The sequence below is a fragment of the Ranitomeya imitator genome, chromosome 7, assembly GCF_032444005.1.
Source record: "Ranitomeya imitator isolate aRanImi1 chromosome 7, aRanImi1.pri, whole genome shotgun sequence".
Lineage (NCBI taxonomy): Eukaryota > Metazoa > Chordata > Amphibia > Anura > Dendrobatidae > Ranitomeya > Ranitomeya imitator.
The window spans coordinates 220,818,770-220,846,706 of NC_091288.1; the positions used below are offsets into that span (position 1 = coordinate 220,818,770).

The window sequence follows — 27,937 nt, forward strand, 5'->3', positions numbered from 1 at the left end:
AAAATCCATGAAACGGATCCGGCGCATCAGTTTTTCACAATTTACGTCGGATCAGTTTTTTTAAAAAATTAGCCGGATTGTGCCTGAATCAAAAAGCCTGATGTGTGAAAGTAGCCTTAAACTACACGGGGGGAACTTGTTAATGATCTCAAGGCAGCTGGGATCATAATCACCAAGAAAACCACTGGTAACACATTAAACCGTAAAGATTTATAATCCTGCAGTGCCCGCAAGGTCTCCCTGCTCAGGAAGGCACATGTGCGGCCCATCTGAAGTTTACCAATGAACACCTGGATGATTCTGTGAGTGATTGGGAGAAGGTGCTGTGGTCAGATGAGACAAAAATTTATGTCTTTGGCAGTAACTCACCTCTCCGTGGAGGAAGAGAAATGCTGCTTATGACCCAAAGAACACCATCCCCACTGTCAAGCATGGAGGAGGAAACATTATGTTTTGGGGGTGTTTCTCTGCTAAGGGCACAGGACTACTTCACCTTATCAATGGGAGAATGGATGGAACCATGTACCGTAAAATCCTGAGTGACAACCTCCTTCCTTCCACCAGGACATTAAAAAAGGGTCGTGGCTGGGTCTTCCAGCAAGACAATGACCTAAAACATACAGCCAAGGAAACAAAGGAGAAGCTCAAAAAGAAGCCCATTAAGGACATGGAGTGGCCTAGCCAGTCTCCAGACCTTCATCCCATAGAAACTTATGGAGGGAGATGAAGCTCCGAGTTGCCAAGCGACAGCCTCAAAATCTTATCTGATCTGCAAAGAGGAGTGGACCAAAATTCCTCCTGACATGTGCGCAAACCTCATCATCAACTACAAGAAACGTCGGAGGGATCAAATACTTATTTCTCACTGCAAAATGCAAATAAATTTATATAATTTATACAGATCTATTAGATTGAACCTTGTTTTCTCCAGCAGGAGAGGGGGTTTCGAGTTTTTGGGGGATTTTACATGAAACAGTTTTTGACCATATTTTTTGTATGGGTCATTTACGTACCTGTACACATTAATGATGTTTCATTTAGGCGTCTCTTCTCATACATAAATAAATGTAATTCTTTTAAGCTTTTACATGCCGTTGCTATGTGCCCTCCAGACCCATCTGTTCTCCTCCCCCAAACCCTCATGTCTCCTACAGAAACCTCTGTCCACTCCAGACTTTGACGTTATTAGACTCCTCTGTTTCTTCTAGACTTCCCTCTTCCTCCAGACTCCATCCTTCCTCAGAATGCTGTGCAGTTACCATCACATGTTATAGTACGGCCAATCAGGAGCTGCTATATGTCAGAGGTCACTATTGACTCATAGCCACTATAAAAGCAGAAGCAGGAAATGCATCAGCCTTTGTGTGGGTAATGTGGATGGGAGCGATAGCGTGTAACTGCAGCAAAGATTAGTGTGTTAAGAGAAAAGAGAATAAGCTTCCATTCATTCATTATTATTTTTTTACAGTATGCACCTTGCAGTATGATTAATACGATACTTTTACTCTGTGGGTCAGCATGAGACATGAGCAAAAGAATTTCATGTAAATTGAATTTATGACACTTTTCTTTAAAATCTCTGGACTCGACAAATTCGAACCATTTATGATTTGCTTCACACAACTCACCAAAAAATACCCATGACCATTCTACCCAATATAGAAGATTGCATGAGCCAGAAAGTGGTCTCCCATAATGCCTTGCAGATATCATATCCAATGGTATAATCACAACCAATGGAGGGACTATCAGAACCAGTATGAAAGTCAAGGCAGAGAATGCAGCAGCCATTTCTAGATGAAGATGTCAGACAGAAAACATCAGAGCTTACACCTCAGTAATAGAGATAGGGAAATAAAGACTTACAATATTGGACAATTACACCAGTTGTACAATTTCAGCAGTAAAGATGATCAGTGTAGTAGTTTATGAATATTACAGATATTCAGTTGATAGATGGAGAGATGGGACAGGTGCCAGCAGCAATTCCAGGATCCGTGTGATAGATCAGTGATGTGGTAGACCTGGCATTTAAATTACAATTCCACATTATTCTTAATGTACTAGAAAGCAGCAGCAAGCCAGCGCAATAGTGTTTACAGAGAAAAATCTGATATCCGTGTCAGTCACAGAGGGTGTGCTGTCTTGCCACAAGTGACTGTACTGAGCTTTTTTTCCATTTCTTGTGCAATCCTTTTTGTGAAGAGTCAATTTTTTTTCTATAATAATCCCTAAAATCCAGAGACTGAGACGGCCTCTCTCACAAAGTGTGCGAGTCACAATTATTTTTTTGCACATCTATTTTACTAGTCGAATTTTACGTCTCTAAACACCATTGCAATATAGCCACTTGCTCCAGGTGCTGAATTTTTGGACATGCATCTACCGAGCATTTCTCATATTTTCATTTTGGGGAAGGAGCTTGAATTTTGGTAAAACGTAGAAACAAAAAATAATGTGTTCTTTTTGTTTAAAATTACTTATAGATTTGTAGAGAATGAATTGTAAAAGAATAAACTACAATGGCAATGGATTGTGTAGCAAATCCAGGTAGGATTGAGTTAAATCCTAGCACTGCAGGTCTTGATTAGATGCCCCTGATTAGCTTTAGCTAAGAACCAGGGCTTGTGTTCACTACAGGTGTCAGATTGCTGGGGGTTGAGCAGAGTTGAGTATGCTGCTGGTGAGTGACCAGCTAAAATTTGAGCTATAGCTGTGAAAAAGACATTCCAGAGCCTCTGAGTAGAGACTGCACGGGTCAGCAGGGAAAGCTGAGCAGTCTGTGTGTTGGAGCTGTAGCGTGACGTGTGGCAGCTGCAACCTGGTCAGTGTGAACTGTGGTTGTAGTTGAGCACTTCTGTTTGGTGTTGAAAACTTCTGGAGCTCGGACTGAAGGTGACATTGAGACTGGTGGGATTGTTCCTCTTCTGTGTATGAAGGAGAAAGGACTGTAATCTGTTGGGGTGAGCTGCACTGACACATATGAGCTCCTGGATGAACTGGTTATTTGCTGTGATACGTTTGTGCCCAGAAGAGGATGTTTTCATTTTGATTCCTTTGGAGTCTAATGAAAGTAATAAATCTGCACCTGTTTGGATTAAACTGTGTGAACGCTGCCTAATGCCCACCTGAGAACGTGGATCCCTGCAATGGGGAAGCGTAAAAGAAAAGCCCTAATCCACGGCTAAGAGAACGTGGATCCCTGCAATGGGGAAGCGTAAAAGAAAAGCCCTAATCCACGGCTAAGAGAACGTGGATCCCTGCAATGGGGAAACGTAAAAGAAAAGCCCTAATCCACGGCTAAGAGAACGTGGATCCCTGCAATGGGGAAGCGTAAAAGAAAAGCCCTAATCCACGGCTAAGAGAACATGGATCCCTGCAATGGGGAAACATAAAAGAAAAGCCCTAATCCACGGCTAAGAGAACATGGATCCCTGCAATGGGGAAACATAAATGAAAAGCCCTAATCCACAGCTAAGAGAACGTGGATCCCTGCTATGGGGAAACATAAATGAAAAGCCCTAATCCACGGCTAAGAGAACGTGGATCCCTGCAATGGGGAAACATAAAAGAAAAGCCCTAATCCACGGCTAAGAGAACGTGGATCCCTGCAATGGGGAAACATAAATGAAAAGCCCTAATCCACGGCTAAGAGAACGTGGATCCCTGCAATGGCGAAACATAAATGAAAAGCCCTAATCCACAGCTAAGAGAACGTGGATCCCTGCTATGGGGAAACATAAAAGAAAAGCCCTAATCCACGGCTAAGAGAACGTGGATCCCTGCAATGGGGAAACGTAAAAGAAAAGCCATAATCCACGACTAAGAGAACGTGGATCCCTGCAATGGGGAAGCATAAAAGAAAAGCCCTAATCCACGGCTAAGACTGTGTGATCTGCCAGGAGCATAATCCCCACCAGTGGTGCCATCTGCCCGGGCAGTGGTGGTACTACCCGACGCCTGCCCCCACCTGCCATTCCGCACTTCTCTGCCCATTATTCGTCTGCTGTCCATTTGTCTCCAGATAATTTTCATTCTAAAATCCAGAAATCTGAGTTGATCCTTCAAAAGTGATTCTTCCCACACGATGTTTGCACCTTTCTGACGTTGTTCTCTGCTGCAGGTCACACTTGTACTGGATTCTTCGCCAGCGTTCCCATAGGTTTCCGTGGTGGGATGGACGCCTGTTTGGCAGGATGTGATGGTGACAGGTGTCCATTCTGAGGACACGCTATGGCCGCTGCCGGTGATACTGCTCGGTCTGCAGGACGTAAGGTAACCAAAACTACACAAAGATCGAGCGCGGAAAGAAAAGCATCGGATTATAATTCAGGGGCCGACAGGACGGAGAGTCACAGATTTTAAAAGTCTGACAGTGACTGATCACAGGATAGAGGAACTGCACCGAGGAACATGATCGATATGAGCTACATAGAATGGACTACTAGTACCAGCAGACCCAGCAATGTCCAGGTGGGAGCCGGGATGCTCAGGTTCCCTGAACCTCTCACAGGCTGTTTGCTTGTTGGTTGCACTGGGATGATTGTCAGTTCGGCAAATGTCATATCTGGGATGTAATGCTCAATCCATGACTGGTAGGAGGTCACCAGGGTGTAGACAGCTGGAAGGTACGGAAGAGCGCAGCCCACCGACCAGCTCACAACGCCAACCTGGTACCAGGCGCCACTAACCCTACACACCAGAGGTCCTCCAGAGTCTCCCTGTAAGACAAGGAATCAGCAATCAGCATATTACACTGGAAAAACTCTACATCCTGTATTATACCCCAGAGCTGCACTCACTATTCTGCTGGTGCAGTCACTGTGTACATACATTACATTACTGATCCTGAGTTACATCCTGTATTATACCCCAGAGCTGCACTCACTATTCTGCTGGTGCAGTCACTGTGTACATACATTACATTACTGATCCTGAGTTACATCCTGCATTATACTCCAGAGCTGCACTCACTATTCTGCTGGTGCAGTCACTGTGTACATACATTACATTACTGATCCTGAGTTACATCCTGTATTATACTCCAGAGCTGCACTCACTATTCTGCTGGTGCAGTCACTGTGTACATACATTACATTACTGATCCTGAGTTACATCCTGTATTATACTCCAGAGCTGCACTCACTATTCTGCTGGTGCAGTCACTGTGTACATACATTACATTACTGATCCTGAGTTACATCCTGTATTATACCCCAGAGCTGCACTCACTATTCTGCTGGTGCAGTCACTGTGTACATACATTACATTACTGATCCTGAGTTATATCCTGTATTATACCCCAGAGCTGCACTCACTATTCTGCTGGTGCTGTCACTGTGTACATATATTACATTACTGATCCTGAGTTACATCCTGTATTATACTCCAGAGCTGCACTCACTATTCTGCTGGTGCAGTCACTGTGTATATATATTACATTACTGATCCTGAGTTACATCCTGTATTATACCCCAGAGCTGCACTCACTATTCTGCTGGTGCTGTCACTGTGTACATATATTACATTACTGATCCTGAGTTACATCCTGTATTATACTCCAGAGCTGCACTCACTATTCTGCTGGTGCAGTCACTGTGTACATACATTACATTACTGATCCTGAGTTACCTCCTGTATTATACTCCAGAGCTGCACTCACTATTCTGCTGGTGCAGTCACTGTGTACATACATTACATTACTGATCCTGAGTTACATCCTGTATTATACCCCAGAGCTGCACTCACTATTCTGCTGGTGCAGTCACTGTGTACATACATTACATTACTGATCCTGAGTTATATTTTGATGTACAGTGGCATGTAAAAGTTTGGGCACCCCTGGTCAAAATTAAAGAGCTAAAGTAAATGACTTTGCATTTCAGGCTAAAAAATATATATATGTTCATATTTTACTTTTTACAAATTACAGAAAGGAAAAATGTGCCTATGCAAAAGTTTTGGCACCCTGCATGGTGAGTACCTAGTAACACCCCCTTTTACAAGTATCACAGATTGTTAACACTTTTTTTGTAGCTAGAAAAGCGTCTTTCAGTTCTTGTCTGAGGGATTTTCCTCCATTCTTCCTTGGAGAATTCCTCTCGCTCTGTGAGATTCCTGGGGCGTCTTCCATCCTCTGCTAGTTTGAGGTCTCGCCACAGATTTTCAATGATGCTCAGATCAGGGGACTGTGAGGGCCATCGTAAAACCTTCATCTTGCTCCTTTTGAGGTCGTCTATTGTGGATTATGGTGTGTGTTTAGGATCATTCTCCGTTTGTAGCAGCCATCCTCCTCCTCTTCCTCTTCCTCTATTCACCTTCAGCTTTTTTACAGACTTTATGGTGAGAACGCAGGAGAGGTTTTCTTCTGATGGCTATTCCATGAAGGCCATATTTATGCAGCGGTCTCTGAACAGTAGGGTTCTGATTTGCCTCTGCTAGCAAGCCTATGAGCAGCTCTCACTGACATTTTGCTTGGTCTTCCAGACCTTATCTTGACCTCCACTGTTCCTGGTAACAGAGATTTCTTAATTACATTTTGAACTGAGGAAAGGACAACTTGAAAACCCTTTGCTCTCTTCTTATAGCCATCTCCTGCTTTGTGGGCCTCCACCATTTTCCGAGTGCTCGGCAGCTGCTTAGAAGAACAATGATAGTGAACAAGCTATAACCCTAACAGGCTAATTAAGGTCTGAAACCTTGGTCAGAGTTATCTGAGCACACAAATCTCCAAGGGTGCCTAAACTTTTGCATCGGCCAATTTCCCTTTTTGCAGTTTTTAAAATGTAAAAAAACGACAATATATACAGTATATTTGCCTAAAATACAAAGGAAGTGTGTCATCTTTAACTTTAGGCCTTTTAGAGGTCAATTAATCATCAGCTTGTTGACAAAAACAGTCATGTTAACCAGGGGTGCCCAAACTTTTGCATGCCATTGTAGACATGCAGTGATGCCTTTGTCTATAGAGACTGTTCAGTGCTGTAGAGTAAGACACTGGAGGAAGTATGAATGGATTACTTTGCAGGGACTTTTCTGTCCTTCTTTATATCCAGCACATATCATGTCATCAAGGATCTGGGCGGTACCAGGTGCGTTACCATCACGAAACATCTTCTGGCATCGCTCTCGGCCTATCAGTTCAGCATTCACCTTCTGTAGGTTCTGAGGATACGGCAGAGCCACTGTGAAGGATACATGTACTGGTTACTGTTATTGATGGCTTTCTTCCATATCAGGCACGTGTGACTTCTCTGTTTTCAGCATCTACAGAGCGGACATCGTGTATTCCTGTACAGGTTGTAGGCACAGACAGTGCTGCATCCTCCACCTCTTACTAAGAATGCTGTAAATACTCCCCCCCCCCACTATCCTTCCTTGAAGATAGGCAGTAGTATTTCAACTTCAAGCTATCAGTGTTTTCTGGTAAATAATATAGGCACAGATAGTACTGCTTTTCTTTTTTTCCTTAAAAATAATGAAGGTACATATAACACTTCCTTTCGCTCCAGGTAAATGCTGCAGGCACAGATAGTACTGCCTTCCTTTTCTTTCACTATAAAAGTAAGGTAAGTATAACACTACCTCTCTGTACCTGTAAATGCTGCAGGCACAGATAGTACTACCTTCCTTTTCTTTCACTATAAAAAGTAAGGTAAGTATAACAGTACCTCTCTGTACCTGTAAATGATGCAGGCACAGGTAGTACTGCCTCCCTCTCTCTTCCTATAAATTATACCGGCACACTATTGCCTACCTCTATTATACAGATAGCACTGTCTCTTTGTCTCTTCATGTAAATCATGCAGGTGCCTGCTGCCACCATTTTTTTTAGGGTTAGAAAGATGTTTTAAGGCAAAAATATATATATGTTAATTATATTGCCTCCAGCACGAATAATAAGGAACCTGCGCCTATTTTCATCTCTCTGTTTTTCTTTCTCATATAGTGATTAAGGACCAGATAGTATTGCCTCCTTGTTTCTACCTATATATGATGTGGTACATACAGCTTTGTCCGCCTGTCTTATCTTAAAAAAAAAATGGAGCAGACAGTACTGTCTCCTTGTTTCTTCATATACACGATGTGTTATAAACAGTTTTATCCTCCTGTCTTTCCATGAAACAAATTTTGAGCTGATAGTGCTGCCTCCTTGTTTCTACCTATATATCATGAGGTACATACAGTTTTGTTCCCCTGTCTTATCTTAAAAAAAATGGAGCAGGCAGTACTGTCTCCTTGCTTCTTCATATACACGATGTGTTATAAACAGTTTTGTCCTCCTGCCTTTCCATTAAACAAATTTTAATCTGATAGTGCTGCCTCCTTGTTTCTACCTAAAAATGATGTGGTACAGACAGTTTTGTCCTCCTGGCTTTCCCTGTAAATGATTATGAACCGGACAGTACCGTCTGCTTTTTTTAATCTCTAAATGATGTGGTACACACAGATTTGTGCTTCTGTTTTTCCCTGTAAGCAATGAAAGACCAGATAGTGCTGCATCCTTGCATCTTCCTGTATATTACATAGAAGCAAACATTTCTCTCCGGCCAACTCCCTATGTATGTCATGTAGGGAGGTGTTATTCTATATGTATGGCCAGTGGTTGTGACGTGGATTGCAATCTGTTTGGGTTTTATCAGAAGGTCACAATAATGTATTGGATTTTTATAGGGCGATATTGGGGTTCTTAATGAAAATCCACAAAGAGTTAAGATGGAACAATTCCTCCAATGAAACGTTTCTGGTCACCATCAGACTTATTGGAAGTCGTAGTAAAATGTGAGAAGTTGAATTTTCATTGTTTCTCACCTTCCGACGTGATTCGACCCCAGCCGGTGACCCAGCACTCCATGCCAGATGGGAAGGTGACGGACGACGCCGGCAGACAGATGGGCATGACGTACTTGGTGTAGGTGACCGGACTGTCAAGCCTTAGCAGTGCGATATCTCCCCTGCTGCCCACTTGTCCCGTGTACCACAGGGGAAGGATGATTTCCGTCACTTTGGCCGTACGTTCATGTGAGCTGCTCGAAGATCCAATCTTGACTATTCCCATTCGCAAAGTATAAACTCCATCATAAGAATCCCTGCGGAGGTTGGAAATCGTTTTAATATCTAGGTGTGATGGATGGAATATTCATCGCCTCGTAATATCTGGACCTCTGGTCTTCAGTTGTAGGGATGGTCTCACCTGGACAATCTACGCGGCCCCGCACGGTAATATGGACACTGTCTACACTTGGATCATCTCCCTGAGGACCAGACCCAAAAGGAGCTGCAAGAACTGAAATACGTTCCTCAGTTTTAGCATGAAGGTCACTTACTTATAGACACAATGTGCAGCCGTCAGGACCCACCCAGGAGCGACCAGAGATCCACCGCAGACATAGCTGCCACGCCGGTACAGGTTGACTTGCCACGGCCATTCCCCTTCCAAAGCATTTACCCCACCGACTATCCGCGGAGAAACCTGCGGGGAGCCACAAACCGCCCTGGGGGAGGAGGTGGATGCAACTGCAAAAAGCGAACATGGAGAATTTACCAGTACACAATATTATTCGAGTCGAATCAACTTCATGTCTAGTTTTACAAAAAACTTGGATTCACCAATTTTGGGGGGCGATTCTCTATGAGAAAATTGAATAAAATGGTGGTCCACATTTTGATATTAGAGGCAAAAAAATCCTTGGTCGCCCTTGTCCTGACTCCGCCGATTATTTTCATTCTTCTATCTTCTTTCCAGCAGCGACTTCCGTTCGTTACGTCCCACTGTCATGAGGGAAGCAACCCACAACAGTGCCACACACCACAGCACGCGGGGCGCACCGGGGGGCGCAGGCCATGTGATGACCTGGGGGGGTGAACAGAAGACCCCGGTCACACACCACAGCACGCGGGGCGCATCGGGCGCAGGCCATGTGATGACCTGGGGGGTGGTGAACAGAAGACCCCGGTCACACACCACAGCACGCGGGGCGCACCGGGCGCAGGCCATGTGATGACCTGGGGGGGGTGAACAGAAGACCCCGGTCACACACCACAGCACGCGGGGCGCACCGGGCGCAGGCCATGTGATGACCTGGGGGGTGGTGAACAGAAGACCTGTAATGACCAGAGGTCCGAATAAGATCCAGTGAGTCACAAACCAAGACCAAGGCAGAAATCTCCAACGGTATTTACTCAAAGGCAAAATAATCAAGGTAATATGGAGAATATTAAGACAGATGCACCCCAAAGATACACTAATTCAGCAGCAGCTGAAATCACTGTGCCACTCCAAGGTCTCCTGAGAACTGTATACTACAACAGACTAGTAAGAAATTTACCTAACAGGCAACTAAAAACAGGAACAAGTGTAAATTGAATGTAGTTTTATTAAGGGAGCCCCTGGAATGGCACATTGAGTATAACTTACACAACTCTAATATAAGATACACCTCTAAAGTAACAATCTAACACTCTGAGCAGAGATACCCGGGTATCTATAACTATGGTACCGTATCCTGAGATGGATTTCCTCTCAGGCAGGAATCCGCACAGGCTGCAGCCAGTTCATATCTTCAGCGCCAATAAGTTACAGCAAACTCCTCTTGTCTTGTCGGCCGATGCCGAGCCCAAACGCCGGGGACTTAGTTAGTGGTCTCACGATGTTGTCTCTGCTTCTGTAGCTCCTAGGAATGCTTCCACGACAATCCGTCCGTCTCTGTATCAGCAGTCTGTCCAGACTTGGTTCTCCACTCAATGCACAGGGAATCCACAGACTTCCAAATACGTACTGGGTTCTTAGTAAAGTCTCAGTCTTTTGTTAAATAAAGGGTTAACTCCTCTCCAGGAAACGTTAGCCACACAAGTCTCTCACAGAGTTAAACAAAAGGTTAGTTCTTCTCCAGGGGAACGTTAGCAACAAAAAGTCTCTCAAAAGCTTCTTTTCCTCCAAAAACACTTGCAGTAAATCCACACACAGTCTCTCTTTAAGATATCACAGCAGCTTCTGCCTTTTCTTCCCGCCTTTTTCTCTCTCAGCTCTCACTTCCTAGTTTCACTTTACACACGAGACACTAGACCCCACCCAGCAGCACACATTGTCTCTGGGAGTTTTGCACGGTCTGTTCTCTTCTGCAATAGGCAAAAACCACAGGGTCCTAGTGCCCTCTCAGTGGGACTACAGTTCACCCTCTTACATGCCACCCCACTAGAGGTTGGCGTCCTCGACATACCTTCCCACTCAAATTCATCTTGAGCATATCGCTGAGGCGGTATTCCTGCCGTAGATCGTGTAGTTCTCCTGAGTCCTACATCAACAGGTGCGACCTTAGAGGGAGCTAGAGTCTCTTCCATGGTCGTGTTAGTGGGCGTAAGTGGAGTTGTCTCCTCCTGCGGCTCGATGTCCTGTGATACAGCGTCAGGACCAAGCAGTTGACCTGATGCACTCTCCTCAACAACATCCTCCATATCCCCAACATTCTCATCACCCGAGGCCAAATCGGTCACAGGGGGCAAATAAGCAGGCGCAGGAGTAAGCACACCATCAAACTCAAGATCATTCAGAGCTTCCGCCCCTTGAAACATGGCCTCTGGCTCTAGGGGGGTAGGCGCCGAATCTTCAAACCAGCACCGCTGTAACATGTTACGATGCAAATTACGGGTTGGCCCCCCTGTCCCCACCGGTTCGACCTCGTACACTGGAATCTCAGGGTTCACCTGTTTTTTTATCAGATACGGTATCGCCTCCCATCGGTCACTCAGCTTTCCTGACCGTCGTTTTGTCCTCACCAACACTCTGTCTCCCGGAGAGAACAGCTCTGTTTGTACAGGTCGCGTGTCCTTATGGACCACCTGGCGAAGGCGGTCACCCACCACCTGATGCACCACCCTCAACCGCCGCCGATGCTCTCGTACCCACTCGGATGCAGTCCGAAGGGGGGCGGAGGAGGGATCTGGCATGCTCAAATCCTCAATGTCTCGGCCAGGTCTACCAAACATCAACATGTGTGGTGAGTAACCAGTAGTACTGTGCACCCTGTTATTGTAAGCCCACATCAATTCGGGGAGATACTCAGGCCAGCATGTCTGTTGCTGACTCTCTAAGGACCTCAACATTTGCAACAGGGTCCGATTAAAACGCTCACACGCCCCGTTACCCTGAGGGTGGTAAGGCGTTGTTCTCGACTGCTCGATACCATAGAGCTGGTGCAACTCTTTCATCAGCGTTCCCTGAAAGCAGGCCCCTTGATCTGAATGTATTCTCTGCGGACACCCGAACACTTGGAAGAAATGTCGGCACACGGCCTCAGCCGCCGACTTGGCCGTCTGATCTCTTGTCGGCACCGCTACAGCATACTTGGTAAAGTGATCTGTCATCACCAGGCAGTAGGAGTACCCTGATGTAGAGTACCCTATCAACACGTAGTCAATCATGAGTAGTTCCAGTGGAGCTGAAGTCTTAATAGACTGTGTGGGAGCCCGCTGCTCAGGGCTTTTGTTGAGCCCACAAATTCGGCACTGCCGACACGCGTCGGCCACCATCCCTCCCAACTCAGGGCAGTAGAGGACTCGCTGCAACCACTGAAGTGTCTTTTCACTTCCAAAATGGGCCCCCTTCTCATGCGCCTCACGAGCGACCACCGGCCCCATCCCCACAGGAATTATCAGTTGGTACCGATGCTGCAGCTCCGATGGCAGGTACACCTTACGATACAAAAGACCTTGTTCCACACACAATTTATCCCATTGTCGAAGGAGTTTCATTCCTTCCATGGACAACTGAGCCTTGTCCTCTGCACTGGGCCAGGCCTTGTTTTGTACCCAACGGCGCACAAGTGCAACGTCCGGACACTCATCCTGGACTCTTGTCCAATCTGAGGGTGTTTTACCCAGGACACAGGGCATCCCGGTGGCCACCCCACTTGAGTGTACCACACTTTGGAAGATAGGTATTTGCCCCAAAGCTGGAGTTTCAGTATCCTCAAGTTGTTCATCAACATCTTCCCCGGATGACCCAAGGGGCACTCTTGACAATGCATCTGCATTGCCGTTCTCTCGACCAGAGCGAAATTTAATGCGGTAATTGAACTTGGCCAGTCTGGCGACCCACCGCTGCTCCAACGCCCCCAGTTTTGCATTCTCTAAGTGAGCTAGCGGGTTGTTATCTGTCATGACTAGCACCTCAGCTCCTGTTAGATACTCGGCGAAGCGTTCTGTCATTGCCCACACCAGGGCCAGCAATTCCAGCCGGAATGAGCTGTAGTTAGCCGGATTTCGCTCGGAGTCTCTTAAAGATCTGCTGCCATAAGAAATCACTCGTTCTCGGCCGTCCTGCACCTGTGCTAGTACTGCCCCCAACCCATGAAGACTACCATCGGTATACAACAAAAAAGGGGTGTCAAACCGGGCGTAGGCCAGCAATGGGGCACTCGTTAGGGCGGTTTTCACTCCATCAAATGCCTTTTTCTGTAGGGGCCCCCATGGAATGGGGCGATTTCGAGGACCCAGCGCTGTCCCTCTCAAAAGTTCATTCAAGGGACTCACCACTTGTGAGAATTTAGGCACAAACCGCCGATAGTATCCTGCTAGGCCCAGGAAGGCCCGCACTTCTCGCAGGTCACAAGGAGGTGGCCACTCTTGTACCGCCTTAATCTTACTGGCTAAAGGTAGTACCCCGTCCGGGGTCACCAGATGCCCCAAATATTCAATCTGGTTTCGTAACAGCTGACATTTTTTTGGCTTTATTTTCAGGCCGTAGCTCTTGAGCCGCCGGAGAACTTGACGCAGCTTCTCCAGATGATCTTCAAATGAGGTTCCGAACACCACAATGTCGTCCAAATATATCAGGACTGATTCAAAATTTAGATCGCCCAAGCAATGTTCCATCAGGCGTTGGAAGGTTCCCGGGGCGGTAGCGAGGCCAAAGGGCATCCGGTTGAACTCAAAGAGCCCCATTGGCAATACAAACGCCGTCTTGGCCCGATCTTTTTCAGCCATTGGGACCTGCCAGTACCCGCTTGCCAAATCCAACGTTGAGAAATACTTGGCCCGACCCAGGGCCGACAGGGATTCTTCAATACGGGGTAAAGGATATGCGTCCCGTACGGTGTGGGCATTCAATTTCCGATAGTCCACACAAAATCGGAGTGTCCCATCCTTCTTGCGGACCAAGACTACAGGGGCCGCCCAGGGACTCCGGCTCTCTCGGATCACTTGGTTGTCCAGCATACTGGCCACCAAGCTCTTCACCTCTTGATAGAGCGCCGGAGAAATTTGGCGATATCTTTCTCTAATGGGTGGAGTATCCCCCGTTGGAATCTCATGCTCAATCGTCTGGGTACACCCGAAGTCCTCTCCATGTCGGGAAAAGGTCTCTTGATGTTCCCACAAAACTCTCTCCAACTGCTCCAACTGCACGGGGGTCAGCTTCTCCCGATCCACTCCCATCTGCTCCATGATCACATGAACATTCCATTCCTCCGTAGGAGGTTCAGTCCGGCCTACCTCGACCGCGAATGTCCAGGATGACTGTTGGTCTGGTCGCAATTCGAACCCTGCATTTTCCGGCACCTTCTCTGCCGGTACGAACAGTTCAGCCAGTATGGTCCCAGCGGGAATTGCAACAGCTTCATCTAAAACATTGATGCATCGGACCGGTACTCGTCCATTCTTCACAATCGCCAAAGAACGGGCCACATGTACCTTGGCAAATGAGGAACCCTCTCGGGCGGGCTCAAGTAGCACTTCAAGCCCATTCAATCTCTGTGCAGCTCTCACAGGCAGCATTAAGAGTTCCTCTTGTCTGGGTCCCAGCAGGATCGGGGCCCTCGAAGTCACTCGGACCCGGCCCACCCGGCCACCTGGGACCGCACTTTTCAGCAAGTCGCAACTCAGCACTAGACGGTGTAGAATTCTCTGTGTGGGTCGGTGTCTTGTCGCACGGGCCCAGTATCGGGGTCCTTCACTGGCATACATCTGGTGATTCAAATCTCGCAGCACGTTCATTCCGAGCGTCACTTCCATCCCTCTTCTAGGGGGGTGATCCACCAGTACTACCCCTTTCTGCCCCAGCTCTTGACCAAACATTTCCACACGATCCCTTTTACTGACAATTGACCATTATTTGCGGCGGTCAGTCGTATCACTCGGCCATCCTCTGGAATCACTAGTCGACTGAAGTATCTCTCATATACTTCTAGAGGCATTATAGTACATTCGGATCCCGTGTCAACCAAGCACCTCATCTTCCGCCCTTCAAACTCTGCTTCTATCACTGGACTACATGCAAACAAATCTTGTTCATTCCGTCGAGGGCTTTGTGTGGGTGGGGCCGCTGCTGCTTGCCCTCTCATGGCAGCGGCCGGAAGTTTAAAGCCGGCGACGGGGTTTCTGGGGCTGTAAGCGCCCGGCAGTAACGCGAGATGTGTCCCTGGCGGCCACACTTCCAGCAGGTGATTGTTCCTCGTGGGCGAGGGCTTGACTCATTCTGATAGGACGACCTGGCCATTTGCGGGGTCACCGTTCCAGGGGGTGAGGCAGGAGGTTCCCGCGAGGGGGTAGAGGCGGGATCAACTGTCAGTTGAGACAATTTCAGCTTCAACTCCTTCACCTCAGCACGCAGAGCTTGTACCACGCTTACCAGCCCCTCTCCCCCCGACCCTGATGAACCACCTTCCTCCAGCTGGGCACTGTTCACTGACCCCTCGGGAACATAGGCCGATTTCTCTTCCCTTTCCACTGCAGCTCGGTAAATCTGCCAGAAAGATAACTCTGGTGCAACCCGGGCCATTTCCAACAGTTTGTCCCGGAGAAGTCTATTGGCTACACCGGTGATGAATTGGTCCCGGAGCAAGCGGTCTACCTCCCGGAATGCCCCCATGGCCCCCGGGTCTAGTCGCTGCATCTCATTCAACATCTCTTGCAAAATATTAGAGTACTGCATCAGGGACTCACACTCTCTCTGGGGACGATTAAAGAATAGGGACCGAAGCTGGGCCACGCGCGCTCGGCCCCCCAAACTCCCCTCTAACAGTTCCAAAATCTTTTCTAATGTATCCCTCTCTGATTCTGGGCGCACCATCACCATACGCCTAATATCACCCTCCAGTGCATTTAATGCCAGCTCAGCGCGTAACGCGGGGGTCAAATTACACATGCGCAGAATACTCCGGATTCTCTCAGCCCAATCTTGCAACGCCATATTGCGCCCATCGTATTTCGGCATGTGCTGAAGTAAAGCTCCTACAGGCACATACCCTCCCGAAGTCGCCGCGGCTGCCAGGGGAACCCCAACCCCCGAGGAGGATGCGGATACAGCGGGGTCATTTCCACCCTCGCCCTCGTCCATGACAAACACTGGATCCTGCCGACTACGCCAAAAATGTAATGACCAGAGGTCCGAATAAGATCCAGTGAGTCACAAACCAAGACCAAGGCAGAAATCTCCAACGGTATTTACTCAAAGGCAAAATAATCAAGGTAATATGGAGAATATTAAGACAGATGCACCCCAAAGATACACTAATTCAGCAGCAGCTGAAATCACTGTGCCACTCCAAGGTCTCCTGAGAACTGTATACTACAACAGACTAGTAAGAAATTTACCTAACAGGCAACTAAAAACAGGAACAAGTGTAAATTGAATGTAGTGTTATTAAGGGAGCCCCTGGAATGGCACATTGAGTATAACTTACACAACTCTAATATAAGATACACCTCTAAAGTAACAATCTAACACTCTGAGCAGAGATACCCGGGTATCTATAACTATGGTACCGTATCCTGAGATGGATTTCCTCTCAGGCAGGAATCCGCACAGGCTGCAGCCAGTTCATATCTTCAGCGCCAATAAGTTACAGCAAACTCCTCTTGTCTTGTCGGCCGATGCCGAGCCCAAACGCCGGGGACTTAGTTAGTGGTCTCACGATGTTGTCTCTGCTTCTGTAGCTCCTAGGAATGCTTCCACGACAATCCGTCCGTCTCTGTATCAGCAGTCTGTCCAGACTTGGTTCTCCACTCAATGCACAGGGAATCCACAGACTTCCAAATACGTACTGGGTTCTTAGTAAAGTCTCAGTCTTTTGTTAAATAAAGGGTTAACTCCTCTCCAGGAAACGTTAGCCACACAAGTCTCTCACAGAGTTAAACAAAAGGTTAGTTCTTCTCCAGGGGAACGTTAGCAACAAAAAGTCTCTCAAAAGCTTCTTTTCCTCCAAAAACACTTGCAGTAAATCCACACACAGTCTCTCTTTAAGATATCACAGCAGCTTCTGCCTTTTCTTCCCGCCTTTTTCTCTCTCAGCTCTCACTTCCTAGTTTCACTTTACACACGAGACACTAGACCCCACCCAGCAGCACACATTGTCTCTGGGAGTTTTGCACGGTCTGTTCTCTTCTGCAATAGGCAAAAACCACAGGGTCCTAGTGCCCTCTCAGTGGGACTACAGTTCACCCTCTTACAGACCCCGGCAACACACCACAGCATGCGGGGCACACCGGGCGCAGGCCATGTGATGACCTGGGGGGGGGGGTGAACAGAAGACCGCGGCCACACACCACAGCTCACGGGGCGCACCGGGCGCAGGCCATGTGATGACCTGGGGGGTGGTGAACAGAAGACCCCGGCTGGAAAGAAGAACCAGAGGGTGGATGGTGCAGGACTGGTATGAGTAAGGCCGACCCGAAGTGATAAGACTTTTATCCCACTCCACCTTTGCATTGAATACATTTGATGTAAATCCAGTTTCCTATCGGAATTGAATTTCAGAAGATTCGCTCAACTCTAAACCTGATAATAATACGAGGCCACATAGAGGGAAAGTAAATCAGCGGTAAGTCCAGGTTCATTCCGGGCAGTTCTTGGAGCAGTTTTTTGTGCATTTGTTTAGGAAAAGTCAGAAGTAAATTCTAAAGTCAAGAAATGTATAAAATAAAGACTGAAATTTCCCTTTCTTTGTATTTATTCCTGTTTTTCAGCAAATCTCTAGAGCCTTGAAGAAGGGTGTCCGCGTTACAGGGTAACGCTTGGTCACAGAAGGTTAGCCCGCCGGACAGCACATGGAGCCCGCGGCCGCTGGTTTCTAATAATGTCATTATTGGTATCTCTACACTCTTCACAAGAGACACAAACCAGGTGAAATCGTATTTTACCCTCTCTGGGAACCGCCGATTTTGCATGTTTGCCGTTTCGCTGTTTTTGTATTCTTCGGTATATAACATCACATAGGCCACAGTATCTTTTCAATAACATCTTTCCCTTTTACAATATAATGTACAAGAAAACGGAAAGGTTTGGTGAAATGAAACGTAATGCCGCCATTGTTTTTTTAGATTTTTTCTGTCCATCGTGCGTGCCGTATAAATGGCCTGGTAGCGTGATGCGTTCGATCAGTATGATTATAGCAAAACTAAACTTACAATTTTTTTTTTAGTTTTAATTGTTAAAAAAATCTTAAATTTGGAAAATTGCATCACGGGAGGTTGGTTGGCAATAATCAGAATGTCATTCACGCGGGAGCGAGCACCTTAAATGCTGTTATCAGAGATTGACCACGGCATTTATGGGGTTACAAGCTGTATAACACAGTTATGGTGCAGGCTCAGCTCCTGAGGACGCTCCATGCATCTGCTGTACATGTATGGCTGAAGTCAATAAGGGGTTAACACGCTGTATCCTATAGGTCATATTGCGGCCTATTGAACCCTTATTATGGCCTTTTTTGGACTCTAGGACACAGACCCATTTTTCAAATCTGGCGAGTGTCACAATGTAGAGACGTGTCCCCGCGGTCCTGAGACAGCAGCATGGCAGCTTCTTTACCATTACCGTGTTCAGTGGGTTACGTTTACCTTTTAGGACTTTTTAGTCCCATGGGCGTAGACGTATAAAGAATCGCTTTTTGCGGGACGAGTTGTAGTTTTTCCATACAATGTACTGAAAAATGGGAACAAAATCCAAGTGAAATAGTAAAAACATTGCAATTCTGCCCTTTTTTGCCAGCATGATCATTCATGTTTAGTCCATATTTTCTGAGGCCAATAACTTTTGTTTTTCTGTTGATTGACCTGAGTGATGGCATTTTTTTTTTGCTCTCCAAGTTCTCATTACTATCAATGTAAATGAGTGAGTGACTCCTGCATGAAGAAAGCACAATGGGACTTGTGCAGACGAATGATGTCATGTACTGGACAAAGACAAGAGAGATGGAAACCAATGGAACAATAGAGGAACTAAAATGAGAAGATTGGGTGCCCAAGGGGGGAAGAGATACCAGAGGCACAAGGTTGTGTGATCTAATGTGACGCAGTTATAAAATATAAAAACTCCTGAGGCCAAGTAGACCCGTCACACTCGGTGGTGATAGGATGATCTTCTCTCCTCACGCCAGCGTCATTCTTTTTCCGGAGAGGTCCTGTTTGTACTGCGCATGCCAGCCTCTTTAGCGCAGTACAGTCTTTGGGAAAATTTAAAAAAAAAATTACAGATGGCAGAGAAAATCAAAGGGTTTTTATGGACTGTCCATAAAATTTACGGACAGTTGGAAACCCAGGGTGTAATATGCTTATGTATTGCAGTGTATTATAGCTAACAGTTTTACACTAGTAGGTCATATTGCTTGTAAGGCCTAAAAGTCTTCCGTAGGCGGTAAGATGTTATTAGGCTTAGTTGAAATTGCAATCTTTGGCATCCTGCGATCGCATCGCGAGTGAGCCGATGGGGATAGAGAGAAAGCCCATCCATCTCCGAACCATCTAGAATGATTGTGGCATGTAGAGGGTTGGATGGTCAGGAACAGGGCTAGCATCAACCACACCCATTGCAGCAGCGCATCGGTTGTAGACCACAGATGACATCTCCTGCCGATGGTGAGGACTCAGCTCCTGATCTCGCGCCTCACAAGTGCTGTCAGTATACGGGCAGTTTCCATCTCCAAACTTTGCGCAGTGCTATTACTATAAGGTGGGCAAGGGTTGACCCTCCAGATCCGAGTCCCATACAAGCAGTTCTATCAGTGTTTCCTTGAGTAGATCCCCATGCATTAACAAGCTGGCCTTCAGTCATTCAGTGGAGTCTTCTGTGGCTTTCTAGTGGGTGACATCTCCATGTATGAACTTGCACAGACTGTTATAGGGCACTATAGAGGGCACGAACACTCAATGTGGAGATGATGCAAGACCATCTTATGCCAAAAATCATGAAAAAACAGAGTGAAAGCAGAACAGAAAAAAAGAAGGCTAAGTGAGCGCCGTCCCGTTACCTGTAGGCTTCGAAGTTGTGGAAGAGATATTTACAGGGAAAAATGTCACATCTGGCACGTAGCTCTGGATCCATGGTGAATAGATGGGTACCAGGGTGTACACCCCGGGGCGATGCGATAGAGCACATCCATCTCCCCAACTTACAACACCGACTTGGTACCAGACGCCTTGGACTTTACACATTAGAGGTCCTCCGGAGTCCCCCTGGAAGACATCAATGTCCTCGACACGTCAACATTTAAGAACATTGAATATGTAGAAATAAACAAAATATTGAGGAATATTCCACCTCTAGAAGGTATAGATGTATAAATTATAACCTAATGTCGAGAGGCATAAAAGCCTCGATATCAAACTGGTTCTTCTGTCAGATCTCTGCCGGCTGCTATTATCCAGTGATCTTATGTGGTCACGTTTCTTGTAATCTCTCTTTAGTACTTTCTGATATTCTTTTTTACTGTAACCTCATTTCTAAATACAATTTCAAATTTCATTGCCCGTAAGACAGAAGAGATCTTTTCCCAGTTTTCCTTATAAATTTGGTAGACAATGCCGGCACGTCCAGTAGCCTAACGACACAGTGAAAGCTGCCCCAAGATGAGGACTATTAGGACTGACAAAGCGTCTGCAGATACGATTCCTCACCATTCTCTACTCTTCCTCCTCTGTTGGTCCTGTACCTGGAACTTGGCTCCAAGCGGCCGAGCTGATCCCTGTCGTGTGTATATTTTCTGTATTTTCTGCCTCTGTCGACCACTTTCCTCATTGAATTGTGTTGTGTTTGTAGGTTTTATCCAGTTATACAGAAAATAGACACAGACAGTGATACGGAAGACAGAATTGAACGGAATAATAATACTCTTACTACTAAGAAAGCTTTCTCATGGACTTCCAGAAAAGTCAAGAATGGAGCTCTGCAGAGACCCATTGGAATGGAGCTCCTCTCCACCATTTATTCATTGTCTAGCTGAGTACATGGATCGGTTGTTTCTCAGGATTGATGGGAGTTGAAGTACAGTCGTTGGACTCCCAGTGATCAAAAAGTTGTCCCCTTTCTTGGGAAAGCCCATTTGATATCAGAAAGTCTCTAAGCAAACCTGTTTCCTTTTGGTAGATTCTTTTATCGGAACATGGCACCTTCTCACCTGACAAGAGTCTTTCCCTCCTTCCGTGTATCCGGCACATATCATGGTGTTGTCCACTTGGGTCACAGAGCTCCTGATACCTGACTTCAAGTGATACATTTCGTCACACGTCTTATGATCTATCAGCGGCACCTTCACATTCCGCAGAGTTTCCGGATAGGGCAGACGTTCTAACAAAATGACCAGAGAAGAGTCAGGAACTCACAGAATAATGCACCAGCTTCATTACAAGCTCTGAGATCTATGGGCTCTACAGCTTCTGGGGAAGGTCCTCCAGGAATCACAAGCATTTTTGCAGGACAATATTAAATTGGTTGGCGAGCAGTGACCCAGATCCATGGCATCTGGTTAATTCATGAACAGCTGTAATAATGAATTTGGGAAGTAATATTTTTATCCTACATATTGAAAATGCAGAGCTGAGAAGATAAGACCAACTGCAAAAAAGTGTGACTGCCACCACCGGTCCCATCAGGAGGACAGCTTCCCTTCGTTGATTTTGACAGGCGTGTTGCTCTACTTCTGGACCTTCACCATTTGGTGGAAATATAAGCTTCACTTACCGTAATAATCTGTATCCCCCCAGCCGGTGACCCAGCACTCCATGCCATTGGGGAAGGTGGTGGAGGCAGAGGGCAGGCAGATGGGCATGATGTACTTGGTGTAGGACACCGGGCTGTGGAGCTTCACCAGAGCGATGTCCCATGTGTGAGCGCCACTTGTATAGTCTGGATGGTTGTAGACAGAGTCTATCTTCATCGAAACACTGTGCGGATTGTCCAGTGACAGACTGTATGCGCCCAGTTGCACTTGATAGCCAACCAGGGAGTGAAGCCTGAAAAATGACCAGAAATAAATATAGCTCTAAAATTCACAACTGATTACCAATCAGCAGGACTTTCTTCAGGATCACATTATTTTTTCTACATAATACAAAGAAAGGAGTACACTAACTGGTGAGGGGTCACAGACTGGGTATCAGTGAAAGCTGCAAGGTCCACAGCAGGACAGAGGATTTCAGGAGAGTCATGTGATGTTCTTGTAGAAAGACATAGATAGAGAGAGAGATAGCAAAGAGGGCATGGTCCTCAGGAGTACAGAGAAATTCCCAAGAAGAATAAAGTACATTTTTGGGGTCAGCATAATAATGTGATGCTGACTCCTACTTGACTGACAGCCATCTGTAAAGCAGGGGTATAGTAAAGGAGCCATTAGTAAAGCAGGGGCGGGGTAAAGTAGCCATTAGTAAAGCAGGGGTGGGGCAAAGGAGCCATTAGTAAAGCAGGGGTGGGGTAAAGGAGCCATTAGTAAAGCAGGGGTGGGGTAATGGAGCCATCAGTAAGGCAGGGGTGGAGTAAAGGAGCGATTAGTAAAGCAGGGGCAGGATAAAGGAGCCATTAGTAAAGCAGGGGCAGGGTAAAGGAGTCATTAGTAAAGCAGGGGCAGGGTAAAGGAGTCATTAGTAAAGCAGGGGCAGGGTAAAGGGGTCATTAGTAAAGCAGGGGTGGGGTAAAGGAGCCATTAGTAAAGCAGGGGCGGAGTAAAGGAGCCATTAGTAAAGCAGGGGTGGGGTAAAGTAGCCATTAGTAAAGCAGGGGTGGGGTAAAAGAGCCATTAGTAAAGCAGGGGTGGGGTAATGGAGCCATCAGTAAGGCAGGGCTGGAGTAAAGGAGTGATTAGTAAAGCAGGGGCAGGATAAAGGAGCCATTAGTAAAGCAGGAGCAGGGTAAAGGAGTCATTAGTAAAGCAGGGGCAGGGTAAAGGAGTCATTAGAAAAGCAGGGGCAGGGTAAAGGGGTCATTAGTAAAGCAGGGGTGGGGTAAAGGAGCTATTAGTAAAGCAGGGGCGGAGTAAAGGAGCCATTAGTAAAGCAGGGGTGGAGTAAAGGAGTCATTAGTAAAGCAGGGGAAGGGTAAAGGAGCCATCAGTAAAGCAGGGGTGGAGTAAAGGAGCCATTAGTAAAGCAGGGGCAGGGTAAAGGAGCCATTAGTAAAGCAGGGGCAGGGTAAAGGAGCCATTAGTAAAGCAGGGGCAGGGTAAAGGAGTCATTAGTAAAGCAGGGGCAGGGTAAAGGGGTCATTAGTAAAGCAGGGGTGGGGTAAAGGAGCCATTAGTAAAGCAGGGGTGGAGTAAAGGAACCATTAGTAAAGCAGGGGCAGGGTAAAGGAGCCATTAGTAAAGCAGGGGTGGAGTAAAGGAGCCATTAGTAAAGCAGGGGTGGAGTAAAGGAGCCATTAGTAAAGCAGGGGCAGGGTAAAGGAGCCATTAGTAAAGCAGGGGTGAAGTAAAGGAGCCATTAGTAAAGCAGGGGTGGGGTAAAGGAGCCATTAGTAAAGCAGAGGTGGGGTAAAGGAGCCATTAGTAAAGCAGGGGCAGGGTACAGGAGCCATTAGTAAAGCAGGGGCGGGGTAAAGGAGCCATTAGTAAAGCAGGGGTGGGGTAAAGGAGCATCAGTAAAGCAGGGGTGGGGTAAAGGAGCCATTAGTAAAGCAGGGGTGGGGTAAAGGAGCCATTAGTAAAGCAAGGGCAGGGTAAAGGAGCCATTAGTAAAGCAGGGGTGGGGTAAAGGAGCCATTAGTAAAGCAGGGGTTGAGTAAAAGAGCCATTAGTAAAGCAGGGGTGGGGTAAAGGAGCCATTAGTAAAGCAGGGGTGGGGTAATGGAGCCATCAGTAAAGCAGGGGTGGGGTAAAGGAGCCATTAGTAATGCAAGGGCAGGGTAATGGAGCCATCAGTAAAGCAGGGGCGGGGTTATGGAGCCATCAGTAAAGCAGGGGCAGGGTAAAGGAGCCATTAGTAAAGGAGGGGCGGGGTAAAGGAGCCATTAGTAAAGCAGGGGTGGGGTAATGGAGCCATCAGTAAAGCAGGGGCGGGGTTATGGAGCCATCAGTAAAGCAGGGGCAGGGTAAAGGAGCTATTAGTAAAAGAGGGGCGGGCTAAAGGAGCCAACAGTAAAGCAGGGGTGGGGTAATGGAGCCATCAGTAAAGCAGGGGCGGGGAATAAAGCTTGAGCGACAGAGGCTTCAAATCTACCATAGCTCTTCAACTTAATTTGCATATCAATTCGTTGATTTCTCAGTAATGGAGGAATAGACTTTCCATGCGAAGATATTGCTGGACTTGTCTTTGGAGATCTACATGAGCATCTAAAAAGTTGTATAAAAGAAGTGAAATCCTGCTGACACTTTCCCCGTAACTGAGACAAGAGCCATGAAAGACAGGAACAAGAGGTGAGGAGAAAGTCTTTATACATTGTGCTCCAATGATTCCGGGACCCTCACTTACGTCATAAAGCAATGAGCGGCGCTCAGCACCCACTGGCTGGAGATCAAGGACCCTCCGCAGAAATGGGTTCCCAGATACTGTATACTAGCCTGCCAGGGCCACTGTCCATCTGCAGCATCCGAACCCCCAACAATCCGGCTGGAGAAGGCTGGAGAGCCGCACACCGGCTCTGACGTGGAGGTGGTAACGGCTGTAGAGAAACAGAGAATCAATGATACAATGCGACGTCCCTAGGAGGAGACAACGTCATAAAGCCACAGATGACTTCTGGACCAAATCTCCACCAGGAGCCATCGCCCGGGTTCTCTATTTTCCTTCTTGCTCTTGTACAGATGGCGGCAGAACCAGGGCCGACACTGCCCACATAAGGGCAGACCCCGGGGGCCAGTGATCACCGTAATAGAAGGGTTTTATGGGAGATGGAAAAGTCTGGTGACACGAGCAAAATACAACATTTCCTATTTTTTGGGACTAACTTAGCGGATAGATGGCATGTAACGCTGTAACTGCACAGTGAGAACATTTTGTGGTGCACTTCGTTGTTTAGATATATTTTTATTACATTTTTTTAAAAACAGGATGAATAAAAAAACTGCAATTCTATCATTAGTATTTCATTTTTTTCACGTTGTTTGTCATGAAGGATAAATAACCTGAGAGGCCGGTTGCTATGAACATGGTGATGACAATATTATGTATATTTTTTAGGTTTTATTATTTTTGCACCTTTTTTTGAGTGGGAGTGTATGAGGATTTGTTTTATGCAGGATGAGATACAGTCTGTTGGTATAATGGTGAAATACATGTCACATTTTCATAGCCTTTATTCTTTCTTTTCAGCAAGTTAGTGTCACGACACGGCGTTCGGGTGACCTTCCCTGACCCTAACACTAGGGTGTGCCCTAGCTGGCCCTATTCCCCGTGATACTTCTGAAGGTGAAGATGCCGGGGCCTCCACCCTTGTGTTATCTCCTGTTTATTCTCTTCTCCCACCCAGGAAGAGCGGCGCTATTGTGCACCGTCGTACACTAACCCAACAAACAAGGCAACACAGACAATGGTAAACTGAAAACTCCAGGAATACAAAATATTCACTGACATATAACAGAGGAATGCATCCGGGTGTGGAGGTAGGGGAATAAATCAAAACAGAGAAGGGAAGGGAATTGTCACACTTACAAACAGTCACAGGTAACTCCTCCAACTCTCCTCATATGAACACCTCTTCCCCCTGAAGCCATGCAGCAAATGCTAGCTCTGGCAAGGATTTGCGCAAAAGCTCAGATTATAAAGGGGAAGGGAGTGGCTAACCGAGCTCAGCTGTGAGCACAGGGATTTCCAACATGGCCGATTAACTCCTGTTCTGCCAAAAGGAATAAACACCATTTAAAATGAAGGAGAAGTGCTTCTTCTCAGCGCCAGAGTAGAAGCAATCAGACGCTGTGGTTTTCTGGCTCCACACTGTCGCGGTAACCCCGTGACAGTTAGGTGATGTTGCGTTAACATTTATTAGCTCTACGATTATTGTGGGTTACATTAAAGAGTTGGTTTTCCATCTTTCAGTGGAGATGATTTTTGGCTTTCTGATGGATCACTCCCTGTGTGACGGAGGGAGAGGGGCGGTCTCTTCACTGCTGTGTTGTCACACGCTGTCTGTACAGTTTATCACTGCTGTACCATCACACACACTACCTGTACAGCTTCTTTGGTGTTTTCTGTCTTTCTCTCTTTTTATTAATAGGTTGTGAGCAGTGACGTCCATGCACTATTCAGATTGAGCTAAAAATGTCTACTGTATTCCTTGCCCTGGCTTTTATACAGGCTCTGATAGTCTCTCCTGATTGGCTGTGCTGTACCACATGATGTGACAGCTACAAGACTCTATGGGGAAGTCCGCACAGCCGCAAATAATGTTATGTGAGCCTCCCTGGGCCTCTGCAATATGTAAAATTGTGGTGGACGTTTTAGACAATTCACAAGAAGCAAATCACAAAATGTCGGAATTCCTAAAAAAATCAACAAAAATTCAGTTTGCATTGAATCAATACAGTCAACTCCTCAACACAGTGGTAACTCTCTGAGTACAGATAATGTAGTAGATGTCACCTGCAGTCCTATGTAACACCACAGATAACACAGTGATCACTCTCTGAGTACAGATAATGTAGTAGATGTCACCTGCAGTCCTATGTAACACCACAGATAACACAGTGATAACTCTCTGAGTACAGATAATGTAGTAGATGTCACCTGCAGTCCTATGTAACACCACAGATAACACAGTGATAACTCTCTGAGTACAGATAATGTAGTAGATGTCACCTGCAGTCCTATGTAACACCACAGATAACACAGTGATAACTCTCTGAGTACAGATAATGTAGTAGATGTCACCTGCAGTCCTATGTAACACTACAGATAACACAGTGATCACTCTCTGAGTACAGATAATGTAGTAGATGTCACCTGCAGTCCTATGTAACACCACAGATAACACAGTGATCTCTCTCCGAGTACAGATAGTGTAGTAGATGTCACCTGCAGTCCTATGTAACACCACAGATAACACAGTGATCACTCTTTGAGTACAGATAATGTAGTAGATGTCACCTGCAGTCCTATGTAACACTACAGATAACACAGTGATAACTCTCTGAGTACAGATAATGTAGGAGATGTCACCTGCAGTCCTATGTAACACCACAGATTACACAGTGATCACTCTCTGAGTACATATAATGTAGTAGATGTCACCCGCAGTCCTATGTAACACCACAGATAACACAGTGATAACTCTCTGAGTACAGATAATGTAGTAGATATCACCTGCAGTCCTATGTAACACCACAGATAACACAGTGATAACTCTCTGAGTACAGATAATGTAGTAGATGTCACCTGCAGTCCTATGTAACACTACAGATAACACAGTGATGACGCTCTGAGTACAGATAATGTAGTAGACGTCACCTGCAGTCCTATGTAAGACCACAGACACTATGTACATGGTGATGTTAGCCTCTTACCCAGGTGCAGGGCTATCAGCACATACAGCAGATTGCTCTCCATGTCTTCTCCTCGCGTTCCCTTCTCGGCTCGTCACTTGGTTGATGTAGAGGTCGTCATTCTTGCGCTAACTCTTTGTTCTAGAGGGAATCTCGTAGTTTACGGTCCTGTTATGGGCTTTATGACGTCTTTTTTTCCTTATTTGACTCTTCTGGTAAATAAACAACAAAATATAAAAGAAACTCCAATATGTGAATCA

General features: G+C 46.4%; 1 protein-coding gene across 1 annotated transcript; it reads right to left on the reverse strand.

Moving 5' to 3' along the window:
* Nucleotides 1-1,895: 1,895 nt before the first annotated feature.
* On the reverse strand, nucleotides 1,896-27,937 carry LOC138645650 (transmembrane protease serine 9-like). Its single transcript, XM_069735096.1, has 9 exons — nucleotides 27,699-27,937; nucleotides 24,673-24,862; nucleotides 21,953-22,224; nucleotides 21,390-21,559; nucleotides 20,244-20,448; nucleotides 9,327-9,516; nucleotides 8,812-9,089; nucleotides 7,021-7,184; nucleotides 1,896-4,721 (listed from the first exon to the last, which is right to left on the reverse strand). The coding sequence occupies exons 1-9, from the start codon at nucleotides 27,739-27,741 to the stop codon at nucleotides 4,428-4,430; spliced, it is 1,806 nt and encodes a 601-aa protein (XP_069591197.1). The 5' UTR covers nucleotides 27,742-27,937; the 3' UTR covers nucleotides 1,896-4,427.

Bases quoted from the DNA above. Each gene is read 5' to 3' on its own strand.
- LOC138645650 (XM_069735096.1), bottom strand. From the start codon at position 27,741: ATGGAGAGCAATCTGCTGTATGTGCTGATAGCCCTGCACCTGG. The intron at 22,225-24,672 runs GTAAGTGAGGGT...GTCATTTTTCAG, and splicing joins GCCGCTCATTGCTTTATGAC to GCTTCACTCCCTGGTTGGCT. The intron at 4,722-7,020 runs GTAATCCATTCA...CTTGTCTTACAG, and splicing joins GACAGAAAAGTCCCTGCAAA to GGAGACTCTGGAGGACCTCT.